Source organism: Episyrphus balteatus, chromosome 3 (genome assembly GCF_945859705.1).
Source record: "Episyrphus balteatus chromosome 3, idEpiBalt1.1, whole genome shotgun sequence".
Taxonomy (NCBI): Eukaryota; Metazoa; Arthropoda; class Insecta; order Diptera; family Syrphidae; genus Episyrphus; species Episyrphus balteatus.
Window position 1 is genome coordinate 86,315,766 of NC_079136.1, and position 14,634 is coordinate 86,330,399.

The 14,634-nt window shown below is 31.5% G+C and overlaps 1 protein-coding gene across 2 annotated transcripts; it reads right to left on the bottom strand.

Annotated features, from left to right (window-relative positions):
- Positions 1-579: 579 nt before the first annotated feature.
- LOC129913500 (N-acetylglucosaminyl-phosphatidylinositol de-N-acetylase) lies at positions 580-13,094 on the bottom strand. 2 transcript variants are annotated; one of them, XM_055992224.1, is made up of 5 exons: positions 12,996-13,094; positions 12,236-12,848; positions 9,837-10,127; positions 972-1,065; positions 580-906 (listed from the first exon to the last, which is right to left on the bottom strand). In XM_055992224.1, exons 2-5 carry the CDS (start codon positions 12,636-12,638, stop codon positions 729-731), a joined length of 966 nt encoding a protein of 321 aa, XP_055848199.1. In that variant the 5' UTR covers positions 12,639-12,848; positions 12,996-13,094; the 3' UTR covers positions 580-728. The 2 variants fall into 2 exon arrangements, with proteins under 2 accessions (XP_055848199.1, XP_055848200.1); XM_055992225.1 differs by lacking the exons at positions 580-906; positions 972-1,065 and adding an exon at positions 9,584-9,773.
- Between the last annotated feature and the right edge of the window lie 1,540 nt (positions 13,095-14,634).

A 14,634-nucleotide genomic window follows, 5' to 3' on the forward strand; every position in this document is an offset into this window, starting at 1 on the left:
ATAATCCATTATAGATTTGGGCCTCAATCAACAAGCTTCTCCAGGTTATTAGCTAGCTGCTTTTAGTTTCGCACGCCAAATTGCTTAAGGACCCTTTCCTCGTCACCTAAGACGAGGTCTTCCTCTACTGCGCCGTCCCACTGGGTTGAAGTCGAAAACTTTCCGGGCCGGAGCATTGTTGTCCATGAACTACCTCCACATGACCTATCTATCACTCTCTATTCTCAGTTGTTAACTCCACTGTATAAATACAGTTCACTTGCTCTAAATCGAAGTTTTTCGAAATCGAATTTTGGCGAACCAATTTGGTAAGTGAAAAAATTTTAAATTCATTTGGGTGAAACTTGCAATAACTTTTTAAAATTCTATTTTTATCTCAATGTAAAATACTGTATCTGTTACCTGGAATAAAAAGAAGAATCCATCACTGAAAATTACATTCAAATTACTATTCACTTCCTTTTGCATTTGGGTTGTTCTTTTATAAACAAATTTTATTTCATGACAAAAGGTGGGAAAGCTTTACATTGTGTTTTTTTTTATTATTTTCATTTTTTTTTGTTTTTTTCTTTCTTCATTATATTTATTTATCTAATAAAACATTTGAGAAATAAATTAAATTAAATTGTAAACGATGGCAACAACACAGGATTAAAAAGAAATAAAATATATATATTTTGTTTTAAAGCTCAACTCATTCTTTTTTTTTTGTTTTTGTTCTTTAACTTTTAGTTTTCATGAATTTGCATTTCAAGTTCAACATCTGATAAATTAACCTCACGTAAAGAATTTATAAACATATAACGAGAAAAATAAATATAAAGCCACCGGAACCATTTCATTTGTGAATAATGTTCTCGCATAGCGTGACGAATAATTGATGCTTCCTTCCAGCTTAAAATGCACCTAGATCATATACATAAAATATTTATAATTAAATAATTAAGAAAAAATATTTTTTTTTTACTTACCAGTGTGTCGACATTAAGCATGTACATAGTAAATCAAAAATAGATAAATATTTTCTTAAAATATTTACAGAGTCAAGGGTGTAAAATTTACAATCTAAAAAAAAAAATTAATAATTTATTATAGAAAATTAGTTTTTAATAGTGATTTTTTTTATATAAATTTTGTATTAATACAAATAATGGTTTGTCTACAAAAGTACAAGGCGCCGTACAAGTTCTCCGTTGCACGAATACTCCTAATATCTAACAACCACGAAACCTCAAAAAACTTTGGGTGTTTTCATAAACGTAAGAAATCTACGTTAGTACAATCGTCTTTCTGTTTTTTTGAATTAATGAACACACCAATTCTGCAGAATGTTTGCAGGCCTGCATAAGTACAATTTACAGCAGTCACTGAATGTTCATTATGGTCAGAAAAATATATAAAAAAATGACCACGGAATGAGTTTTGTTTAATAAGGGCTAAGAAAATCACGGCTGTTCTGATTTCCGTTCGAATTCTTTTTTCTCCCGTTCTCGAATTTTAGCTGCTCCGAATTCCGTATTCGAATCGAGAAATTTTTACCAGTAAGCAATTTGCTCCCAGAAAAAAATATTCTCCAACAAAAAAGTCGAATGAAAATCAGAACAACCGTTTACAATCCATACGGATTCAATTTTCGTTTCCGTTTTCAAATTCGAACGAATATTAGAGCAGCCGTGAATATGGTTTTTAATAAATAATAACATAGAAAATTTGTAAACCGTGTTACATAAAAAAATAAATACTTTCTACTACTTTTAATAGTGGAACCAAATTTTCGATGAAAAAAAATATTTTTAATTAGGGTGTTCAGAAATGTTTTTTTTTTTGCGTTTAAAAAAAAAAATAATACGTTTTAGTGCACAGAAAGTTTGTTAAGTGCGTATTTTTGGTATAGTAATATTAATTTTATATCAAATTAATTAAATCGATTTTGGTTAAATTCCAAGAGTAAATGTAAAATATAACATTTTTCTGAGCCCCCTAATACGAAAATATTCAATTTTACATTATATTTTATAAACCGTGTTTTACAAAAAATGTTCTTGATTATGTATCTAATCAAAAAACTTTGTTGTTTGAACCACCCTAATGGACAGTTTTTTTCTTCAACAATTTTTTACAAGCAACTGTCGAAGATAACCATTTTTAGAGCCACCCTAATACGAAAAATTTCAATTTAAACTCATTATCTCAAAAATCACTATGTATTTAGAAGTTTTTAGTGCCATTAAAATCCAAATTTTTCGAAAAATGAAATACATTTTTTGCACCGCACTAACTAACAGTTTTGAACAAAACTCCGACACCAGAAACTTAAAGCTCCTTAGGCTTAGAAAGGCCGAAAGGCGGTATTTCAAGTTTCGGGAGACCTACCTAAACCTACACTCACTTTGAAGTACTGAGTAGGAAAATCAAGTTTGAAGAGACTGGGCACATGAATAAAAATGTTCTTACTTATTCAAGCTATTACGAGAGTATGTATTTTTCTAGTAAACTCAGTTTTATCGCAAGATATCCTATCGGTCAGTGTCACGTGCATATTGCTACAATCCTTGCGTGGGGTCTAAAAAGTAAATCATTTATTCTGGATATATTAAAGGTGGCAAACCCACAGGCGAATAACCAGTGAAACCCAGATACGTAGGTGATCTCGACATCAAGATCATAACACTTTGAATAAAATGAAGAAAAATAGTTATGACACAAAGTAAATAAAAAAAGGTGTATTTTTCCGCTTGGTACTTTTAATACGTCAGAGTATTGTATACTCAGATGCAAAATAAACAAGAAAAAAAATATCTGTTATTTGAGTAATATGTATTTATTTTTATATCAAACGGAAAATTTTTTTAGATTTTACACGGTTGACGTTCTACAGTTAATTAAGAAAGCTCTAAACTTTAAATAAAATTTTGAAAACATACAAGAAAATATATAATCCCCTTTATACTTGCGATAAAGGAACTATGAAAAATATATTTGAGATAACAATCCGTCTTTTCGTCTGTCTGTAAGTCTGTCAAGATGTCTGTCGGTCTGTAAACCTAAACGGATAGGCCGATGCACTTCAAACTTAGTATATATCAGTTTTTAGATCCTATACAGAGGGGTTTTTGCAATTAATTTTTTTTGTTTTGGCCAAAAATAACAGTGCCTATCATATATCTCTAATATCTCTATTTTCTTCCATTCCAAGTTTTTAATAACGTTTGAGAAGCTCAGTACATCAACATATAAGCGAGTACTGGTAGTATAAAATATCTTATTGAAAAACGATGGATTAATTTAAATTATACAGTCAAAACTAGATTCTGTCAAGTTACGTACCGGACCCTAAGTTCTGTAACCAAAAAGATTCACTTGTAACAATATTTGCAGAACGTTTTTGTACGTGCCAACAAGCAAATAACACGCGAAAAAGTAATATTCTTTAAAATAAACTTTTATTTGCTATGGATTCGTTTTTTGTCAGCACAGTTGATGTTTTTGTACAAAGTCTCAGAATCTCAAAACTGGAGCGATGACGATAAGTTCAAGGTAGCACTTTCACTCAGATCTAAAATGGAAACGGCCAAAAAAGAAATGGACAAAGTGGAAACGGACAAACCGGAAACGTACAAATTAACGGACTAACTGGAAACGGACAAACTGGAAAAGTAAAAATTGAAATGAAGTATACAATATTCCATTAACCAACAAAAATGAACACTAAACTAGCCAAGCTAGCTGTGTCGTCTTAAAAAACTGCAGAAGCTTGGAATTAGAAAATACATTTTTCGCACCGATTTACCCTTAAGATCTATAGTTTTGGTGTAATAATTAAAAAAAATGATTTAAAAATGGTTTATTTTATTTTCTACATAAAGCCTGGTACGCAGATCGAGCTTAATTTTAGCTCCCATACAAATTATCGAAAACAATTAGCCGAGCTAAAATAAATCCCATACAAATAATCGATAACTTGTATGGGAATTTTATCTCGGCTAAAATTTAGCTCGATTTGCGTACCAGGCTTAAGAAAAATATTTAAAAAATGCATACCTAAACTTTTTAATTTTGAAGGTATAATCATTCAAAAGTATGACAGTTTTTTATTTGTTCATAGTTTTTTGTGATTCTATTTATTCATTAAATGTTTATTATGGTTACTTCTCATGTGAGCTCATGCCTATTATAGTTGGGTCTTAACTTCAATCGTGTGTACCTGTATGTACATGTACACATACTCAGGCTCTCTAAACACAGGCTAAGTAAACAAACAAAAAATGTATCTCCATTTGGGCTAATACTATGGAAATGTACTGTATGCTTAGCTTAGTTACGAAATAAACAAACAACAAAATATCTGTTATTTGAAAATGTGTTAATTTTTATATTAAATTTTAATATTTTTAAACATAAGTTTAGATCTAGAAACTTTTATATCTTTCACAGGGTTGGCGTTCTGCAGTTACTGCTTATGAAAAAATACAGTTCAATTCAGCTCTGAAAATTCATTTTTTCTTATTCAAGTTTTATAATGGCTTCAAACATTTAAACTAAAGCCGTGTTTTATTAATAACTCAGTACTTAGCTCCGTAAAATTTTGCACGGGAACTAAAGTTTTTTATTTGTTGGTTTACAGAGAAAATTCTTTTCTAAACTTATACATTTTTTACCCTTCAACAGTAAAGATTTATTAATACACTAGCTGACCCGGCGGACTTCGTTCCCCCTTTTCCAAGTTTTATTTCCAATTTTTGATTTTGTAATGTGTTAACCTTTTCCCATTACACATAGGTACATACATATGTAAAACTGTTTAAAATATTAAACAAAGCAAATCATTTGTTTGACAGCTATTACAAATTTTTATCGGAATTTATTCAACCAATAAAGGTTATATAATTCACAAATATACAAAAACTGGCTCTGGTTTCACTTCTTATTTTTTTTTGCAAAAAGTGCCTAAATCGATGAATCCCGCCTGCCATTATAGAAAAATATGACTCATTCTCCCTTTCTTTTGTGAAACTGTTAATGATTTGTGTTTTGCACCAGAGGCCTGGAATTCCAACACCAAGAACGATCTTTTTACTTTTTTTTTGTTTAAACAACCTGTTTTCTTATGACGTTATCACGTAAAATTATCGTCCGTAAACCGACTATACAAACAACCATTGTTTTTGTTTTGTTGACTTTCGTTTTAACTTCCAAAATTTTTATTTGCGGAATGTAGCATCCACTTTCAACGCTCATTTTTAATCCACTTTAAAAATAGTATTCTCTCTCTTACATATTTTGGTTTCATTGAAGTTTGTATTTGTTCGTTTCTAAACCGTTACCGTGTGAGTAATGTTGGAGCCAGTAACCGAAACAATAGCAATAGGATAAAATCTTAAAAAAAAACGATTAAAAATGAAAAGATTTCGTCTTAATTCTATTCATACATACGTCGAAATATTTCTTTAAAAAAAATAAATCATTTGATTTTTATGTGGAAATTGTATTAATGGTAGTTGAAACAACTTAAACAAATTTTAAGATGCAGTCATAAATTTAATTGAGATATACTGATGGTAAACAATTTTCTTTGCGGGACTAACATTTTAAAGAGTTAATTCATGTTTGTTTTTATTACCCTTGAATATGAGCGATTTTGAACCCCAAATATTGAATTTGCTTATAACTTGACAACATACCAGGTCCAACTATAAAACAAAACCTGTCTCGAACGAACCTTATCACACACACACACACACACACACACACAAAATTTCATAAAAATCTATATCTACTGTCATTCGGACTTCAAATATGGAATTTAACTATAGCTTGACAACAGCGACACCTACTGGGTCCATACCACACACACAAAATTTCACAAAAATCTCTCCAGTCTGGTCAAAATATGCAATTTTTCTAAAACTCGATAACAGCGCCACCTACCGGGTCCAATTATAAAAAAAAACCTGTCTCGGACGGACCTTATCACATAAACAAAATTTCACAAAAAATCTGTTCAGTCGTTCGTTCAAAATAAGAAATTTTTCTATAACTCGACATCAGCGCCACCTACCGGGTCCAATTATGAAACAAAACCTGTCTCGGATGGACCTTATCACATCCACCAAATTTCAGAAAAATCTCTCCAGGGGGCCAATTCTGGTTCTGTGAATAAGTGAAACGAAAAGCTTTTCACTTGTTCACTCATTTTATTCTCGTTCTGTGAAAAAATGAAAACAAACATCAAAAATATTCATATAAATATATATTTTTTTCACTAAATTATTTGTGATATCATAGGATGAGAATCGTTTTTCGTTTCAAATGAATCGAAAAAGTGAAAAGAGTGTTTGAAAGCTAAAATGAAAAAGTTTTTTTTTTCGATTCACGTTTTCACAGAACCAAATTGGCCCCCAGTCTGGTAAAAATATGAAATTTTCCTAACTCGACAACAGCGCCACCTACCGGGTCCAATTATAAAAAAACCTGTCTCGGACGGACCTTATCACATAAACAAAATTTCACAAAAATCTGTTCAGTCGTTCGTTCAAAATATGAAATTATCCTAAAACTCGACAACAGCGCCACCTACCGGGTCCAATTTTGAAACAAAACCCGTCTCGGATAGACTTTATCACATACACAACATTTCATAAAAATCTGCCCAGTCTTTCGTTCAAAATATGCAATTTTCCTAAAATTCGACAACAGCGCCACCTACCGGGTCCAATTATAAAAAAAAACTGTCTCGGACGGACCTTATCACATAAACAAAATTTCACAAAAATCTGTTCAGTCGTTCGTTCAAAATATGAAATTATCCTAAAACTCGACAACAGCACCACCTACCGGGTCCAATTATAAAAAAAAACTTGTCTCGGACGTACCTTATCACATAAACAAAATTTCACAAAAATCTGTCCAGTCGTTCGTTCAAAATATACAATTTTCCTAAAACTCGACAACAGCGCCACCTACCGGGTCCAATTATAAAACAATCCTGTCTCGGATGGACTTTATCACATACACAAAATTTCACAAAAATCTGTCCAGTCGTTCGTTCAGAATATGCAATTTTCCTACAACTCGACAACAGCGCCACCTACCGGGTCCAATTATGAAACAAAACCTGTCTCTGATGGACCTTATCACACCCACCAAATTTCAGAAAAATCTGTCCAGTCGTTTAGAAGGAGTAGGCTCACAAACAAACGCACAGGAGAATTATATATATAAGATAAATAAAAGTAATCAATTTTTGTTGTTTACAGAATAAAATGTTTACGCAGTAAAATACTGAGTAACAATAAAACACGGCTTTTAACTGAAATGTTGAAAATATCCACAAAAAAAAAATACATAATTTTTAGATTCCACCTCTTTTTCCGTACACCCCTTTTTTATTTTTTTTACAATTCTTGTTGATCGGGTTAAGCGAAAAACCCCAAGCTAACCTGGAATAAATGTTATATCGCTTTCAAATCAAAAAATTTAGTAGATACAACCGAGTATTGGTAGTATGGAATAATTTCAATGAAAAACAATGGATTATTTCAAATTAGAAACTATCAATGTTCGATTTAACTAGATTCTGTCAAGTTCTGCTACCCAAAATAATTTCACTTGTAATAATATTTGCAGAGTTATTTTGTACGCGCAACTAAAACAAAAACAAGCAAACAACACGCGAAAAAGTGGTATTCTTAAAAAAAATAAACAAACTATTTGCTCTGGAATCGTTTTTGTATGCAGAGTTGATGTTTTTGTACAAACAGTATTTTTTTTTAAACAATTTTAAACATTTAAATACAAAGAATTGTTCAAATGGTTTTTGTATAAATAGTCGAAATTTTGCTAAATAAAATTCAGTTTCCAAGCACCTACCCAACCCAACGAAAGGTAAAAATATATTTCGTCAAAATGTTCAAAACAACTTTGTTCTTAGTTGCATTTGCAACAATTGCTGTCTCAAACGCTCAAGATTGGAGTGATGACAGTAATCGTGAAGTTATATATATGGGTACTGATACTGTTACAACCGTTGTTAAACAATATGGAATCGACCAAAGTGGAAACTCACAAATTCTAAGTGGACAAAGTGCAAACGCACAAATAGGAAATGGACAAATTGGAAATGTACAAATTGGAGCCAATTCATACAACATTCCATTGAACAAAATAAATCAACACAGGCTAGATAGACTAAACAGAAAAGCTGCTAAAGAAGCTATCCGTAGTGAAAAGGAAATTGCTAGGGCAATTGCTAAGGCAAATAAGTCAATTGCTAGTGTTATTCCTAGTTCTGGTAAGTGAGATGTACTTGGAGAAACTGCAGAAGCTCTTAATTGGAAAATGTTTTGTTCGACTGATTTAATCCTTTAGAGCTCTAGACATTTTTGTGCAATAAATTTAAGATAAAATAAAATTGAATTGATTCAAAAATGGTTTATTTAATTTTCTACTTGAGAAATGTAGGAACTATGTAATTTTTAAGGTTGAAGTATGGCTGTTTTTATTATAAAAACCACGAGAGCCATTGTTGAATTTCATGGAGCTCGTTAAAGTTGGCTCCTAGATACTTTGGCTGCTTACAATCTAGTTCCATCTGTAAGTGTTAATATCATCTATCTTAAGTCTAGCCGATCGACTGGTTCTATCTTCGTCTTAGGGCCAGTAATTCCGACTTGGATGAGATGATTCGTATACCCTATTACTATTAACGATTGAATGAATCGTCGGCGTAGAGCAAGTTGCCTTGCAGGCCGTTGATCTGACTTCAGCCAATGATAAAATCTGCTATGGGACTATTTGCTTCAGAAAATAATCGAATACAGCGCATTTTTTTGTCGGTATTAATTATAATAATTCCCACTTAGGATTGAATTTGGTATTAATAATAGTTTGAGCAATTTTGAGAAAGAGCGCAATATTTTATGTTTTAATGTCACGCACAACCATTTCCCAATGTTCAAAATTATTTTACGGACAAAGAACGTAGGGGTTAGGTTTTACCGCCCATAGCCCCAACGCCCAAACACAATTATTTCATAACAAAATCTTTAACAATTCGTTGTTGGAAAATCTTTTTGATCTTAGCCCACTCAGCTGTATTCGATTTACTTTGAAAGAGACCAGGGTGCGAATTGAATTAGGTTATATTTCATAGTTGACAGTCACATTGCTCTACAGCTCATAAATGAACAACAAAATTGTGCAATATGACTGTCAACTAACAAATAAGACCTTATCCGATTCGGCCCAAATAGAGTAGGGCAGATGAAAAAGATTAGGCAGTGGTTTTGCCATCGTTGAAGAAAATTTATTCAGAACGATGGGTTGGATACTCTCCGGACCAGCGGATTTGTGTATGTCAAGATCTCTAAGAACTCTTGTTGGATCCCATTAAATTATTTACTCGATGAAGTGAAAGGGAAGTCATGACACTTTCTTCTAAAATTGAAATGGCAGCAAAATGCCTAAAAAAAGATTAGCTTTTTCAAGAGAACTAACAAAAGGAGTGTCATTGAAAACGATCGTTGGAAATGTTTCCAATATTTGTTACAAATTACCAAAAATGTTTACTACCTGTGGGACATTCTAGTATTTTTTGCCTTTATTTTTGGTCAAAATTTTCTTCGTCATATATGGGAGAGAGGATTAAATTTGTGATCTGTACTGAAATCAACGTCACTATCGAGGAAGCGACCGATTAAATTTTTGAAGAAATCGTTGAGACCCTCACAGTTGGCTTTTTCATATTGCCAAACTGTTCTTTTTAAATGTTGATCCTAATTAAATTTAAAAAAAGAGAAACAATTCAAATTAAACACAAAAAAAAAAGAACAACTTACCTTTGGGTAATAAATTTGCTAAACATAATGAGGCCGTAGCATAATACACGGCACAATGATTGGGATGGTGACTAACTCCATCCCGATCAAATGTGAATATCGCTTGAATATCAAGACTCTCAACGGTATTCAAGACTAAAGCAGCTATCGATTCAGTTTTCCATTCGATATTTGGATCATCTTGCAAATGAGTTGCATTCACAAGAATAACATTTGAAGCAGGAATACCAAGCAGTTGACATGAACTCCATAACTCATCACGTCTCACATTGCCTAGTTTCTCAAAATTACCTAAAAAAAAAAAAAAAAAAAAACAATACAAAATGTTAAATTACCTATATCTTTTTGTATGTATTCATTTATTTAGTATGATAATGTCGCCACTTGTTCGTAAGACAACAGCATAATTAATACGTTATAAATATTTATTTTTATTTTTTTTATTATAAAAGTTTGTAAAAGCATATTTGTAAAGAAATAAAGAAATCTATCTATCTATCTCTATCTACATTACTATTAACTACTACAAAAACTTAATAATAAAATAATATTAGATTGCTTTAATGTGATTGGACCAATATCGCTAAAAGTTATAAATAACTCATTCCAACAAGGTATTTTCTCAAAATGTTTAAAAGAATCTGTGATAATTCCCCTACCAAAATAACAATAACTGTGATAAATTTAGACCTATTAGTATGTTACCTGTAATTGAGAAAATCGTTGAGAAAGTGGCTTATGAGCAATTATTTAGATACATGTCGGATAGTAACATTTTTATTTTAAATTTGGGAAATCGTTAGAGCCGTTTTTAAAAAAAATAATTGTATATACATATATAAAAATTTTCTAACATTTTTCAAAAAAAAAGTTGGTAAGCCATTTTTAAAAAAATATTATTCAACACGCAAAAACGAAATTTCGATTAAATTCATCAACCTGTTTTCAAAATTCGATTTTTCAAAAAAAAAATTTTTTAACTTTTTTGTACAAAAATTTTGGTTGTTTTGTCGTTTACGAGAAATTCATAAATAAAAAAAAACCGTTCTATGACAGGTACCGTTAATAACGGTACAAAAATATTTTTTTTATTTCAAAAGTTGGCTTTTATGTGTACTACTTACACACAAAAATTAATCAAAATCATTACAGCCGTTTTTGAAAAAAATTAACTTTTCTATTTCCAATATACGACAGGTACCGTTAGTTTTGGTCCTAAAAAAAAAATTTCAATTTGGGAATCATCCAAAACTGTTAACTACCACGTTTAAAGAAAATAGCTCCAGTAGTTTAGGCTGTAGCTCGAGGTTCTTACAGACGGACAGACAGACAGAATTACCGGACGAGGACCCACTTTTTTGGAATTCTGCATCATCGTCCGAATCCGAATCGCAAGTAAAAAGGAGAAGATACAATTACTTAACATCTTGTTACAACTCAAAACAAATTCAAACACTCGTTTGGATAGCTTCTTGCATGTGACACATAGCGTATAAGAGGCTTCCAGCCACGATTTCCGTTTATTACACCGACACATTCCTCTTGGGAAAGAAAACTAGAACAAAAGTAGAGCCTTCGGATTTCCTGTTATATTGGACAAAGTGCTAAAAAATGTAAAACATCTTCGTTTTGACCAAGGTTGCAAAGGGAACACGCAGGGTTTAATACGCCTTTGTTGCAAATTTTGCACGTTTAAAAGTTAAATCCGCTGATCGTAAAATGATAAGTTGTAAGGATCTGTCCAAGGTAGACCTTTCAGAGCAAAGCGTATGAAATTATGTTGGATTGACTCTATACGATTCTTATGAACCTCATAAAATGGACTCCATACTTGGGAAGCGTACTCGAGATGGGGTCGAACGTAACAGTTGTATAAAGAAAGTGTGAAAAATGGATCGTCAAACTCCTTTGTCCAGCGTTTTAAAAAATCCAAGCATTGAGCTCGCTTTGTTTACTAAGAGATTAATGTGTTTGGTGAATTCTAAGTTTGAACTGAATTGGACACCCAAGTCTTTAAAACCTAAATATCCGACAGAGCTTGTGCTGCGATATACAATAATTTATTACTTCGATAATATAATCAGCGTTAGCTTTTAAGTTTTTCAAGAAAGTTTGAGGTAAGCCTGACTCTAGGTGGATAGCATAATTAGGAGTGTTAATAGGTAACCTAAAAATTCCTCTGTATATTTTCCATTTCCTTCAACTGTTCGAACCCATATACTTCATTACCATAGCAAAAACAAGTATTCACAGTGGCATTGTAATTTGTCAATAATATGGGCGTTAGTATCTTAAAATCTTAAGTTTAACATATTTTGTAGTAGCAAATTGTACTAGCATACTAAATAAATAAATACATACATTTATCTTTTTGATGGCAATCAAACTTAACTACTTACCATTGGACAAACAGAGAACATAAGGTTGGCAGTCCAAGCGTTTGGTTAAGGCTAAAATAAGTGGCCCAAAGAACATGCATTCATCATCTGGATGTGAGGTGACAAACAGCACACGTTTATTGCCACTCGGTTGGCTAGGCAAACGAATACTTTTGACGACTTTCAACAATCGCAAGAAACGACTGCCAGTCTCGAGAAATGTTAATTTGTATAATGACAGGCATACTAACAAGTACACCAAAATAAGGTAGATAATGTGCTCCAGGGCTTCTGTTGATGTAGCTAAAACAAACGAATAAATTGACTTGATAGAAAAATCGTTCAGAAGTGTGCCCAGATCTGTTGTGCTACTGCTTAAACTACTTCCACCGGATCCACTATCGCTGAGCCAGGAAAATTTCATTTCATTTTATTAATTACACTAAATTGGATTGGTTTGATTTTTGTTTTTGTTTTTATTTGGATGGATTTTTAGCTGCATTAAATCTTAAATTTTTGTCTTTTTTTTTTTTAATTTTGTAGAATTTTGTTGGTTGCAATAAAAATTTTGATGATGATGTCCTTAAGACCCCACATTTACTACAGCTGGTTTAGTAGGCAGCATGTAGGAATTCTGTAAAAATTTTTAAGAAAATTTATATATTTAATATGCATTTGTGTTTATGTGGATTGTTTTTATTTTGTTGTAATTTAAAAGAAAATTTTTATTTGCAGGGATTTTGAGTTTAATTATAAATTCTTTTTTATTATTATTATTCACCTGAATGAAAGCAGAAGAAAATATTTTGGTCCGAAAAACGGGGGAAAAGAACAATCACGATGACATTTTCGTTTGACGTTTTTGTTTTTTTTTTTTTTTTTATTTGACAGAGCATCTCAAACTGTTGTTGTTTTTTTAATTAGGTAGTAGATTTTAAAGTTATACCCAGTTTGCATTTGGCACTTTTTAAAAAGTAAAATGAAAAAAAAACAGTTTGTTATGAATACGAAAATACCGATAAATTTTTTTGTGTGAAAAAGTGTTGTTGGAACTCATAACAAGACTCACACAAGGCCTTTGTATATAAAATCTATACCCAACTAGCACAACAGCTTCTATAAATTGAAATCTCGCAGGTTCTACTTTGTATACAGCTTATATTAAGCTTGCTTCAGAATTTAACTGCTTATAGAAGTTCAGACTTGTTTAACAACTTCTAATAAGTTGTTTAAATACTATTAAAGAAACTTAAACGAAGAAAGCTTGTTTTTCTTATTAGCCTGTTTAATGAATTTATAGAAGCTTTACAGAAATTTCCATGTTTTGTATTTGATTTTTGGTTTTGATATTAAATAATCTAGCTCGGAAACTTTTTGGTTTTGACATTAGCTGCGTTCCTTTGGAAATATTTATCTACTTTTTAGTACTTAAAGCTGCTTTGAACTACTTTTTCAGTATAGCAAAGTAGTTTTAAGTAATAAAAAGTAGATAAATATTTCCAAAGGAACGCAGCTATTGAATAATTTAGCTCGGACATTTTTTTGCTATTTGAACTGATTAAGTTTTTGATTTCGTTAATGAATAAACTAGGATGGCCGAGTGGGTAGAGTGGTGGACTACCACCAAGCAGATACGAAGTTCGATTCCTGGGTGTGGTAAAAAAATTATATACTTTTAAAATTATTATTAATAGATATACTAAAAACTAATGGAATGTTATATATAATATGAGATCAAAAGATAAAATTCATGATTTAAAACCAGTTAAAAAAGAATTCTTTTTTGTTTTTGTATTTTTTTTTAAATTTCGATAAGACATGTATTAAAGAGCTATACAAGCTCTTCCAAAGCTATCTGTCAAATCTCAAAGCTTCGGTAGAGCTTCGGTAAAGCTTCGTTTAAGATCCTTATAGAGGGTCAAATTTGTATAACGTTCTCCTTTTTCCATGCCCAACAACCTTACTAAAGTTTAAAAGAAGCTGAAATGTAGCTTTTGTAATACCTTAACCGAAGCTGAAATGTTAGTTGGGTAGTACTATCATGAAGTGAAATTTTTTAGTTTGTTCGTTACCTGAGTGGTCGAGAGGGCGCTTAGATCGAATTAATAATGGGAGTAAATAGAGATGAGATATACATTTCTGTTTGAAATTTGACATATTTTTTAGTTCGTTCGCTAGCTTATTATTTTGGTGGCGCTGTTTTTTTTCATGATAGTACTATAGATTTTATATACAAAGCACAAGGCGAGTCTTGGCTACAGAAATGCGTTCTTCTTCTTATTAAAAGGTTCCACATCTGTACTCACGAGTAAACTCCCACCTCCAATGGAACAGGGCTTTTTTTTTCATTTTAAATTCATTTTTATTATTCATCAACTTAAAACTATCTTAAAGCTAGACAAAAATTCATAAAAACTAGC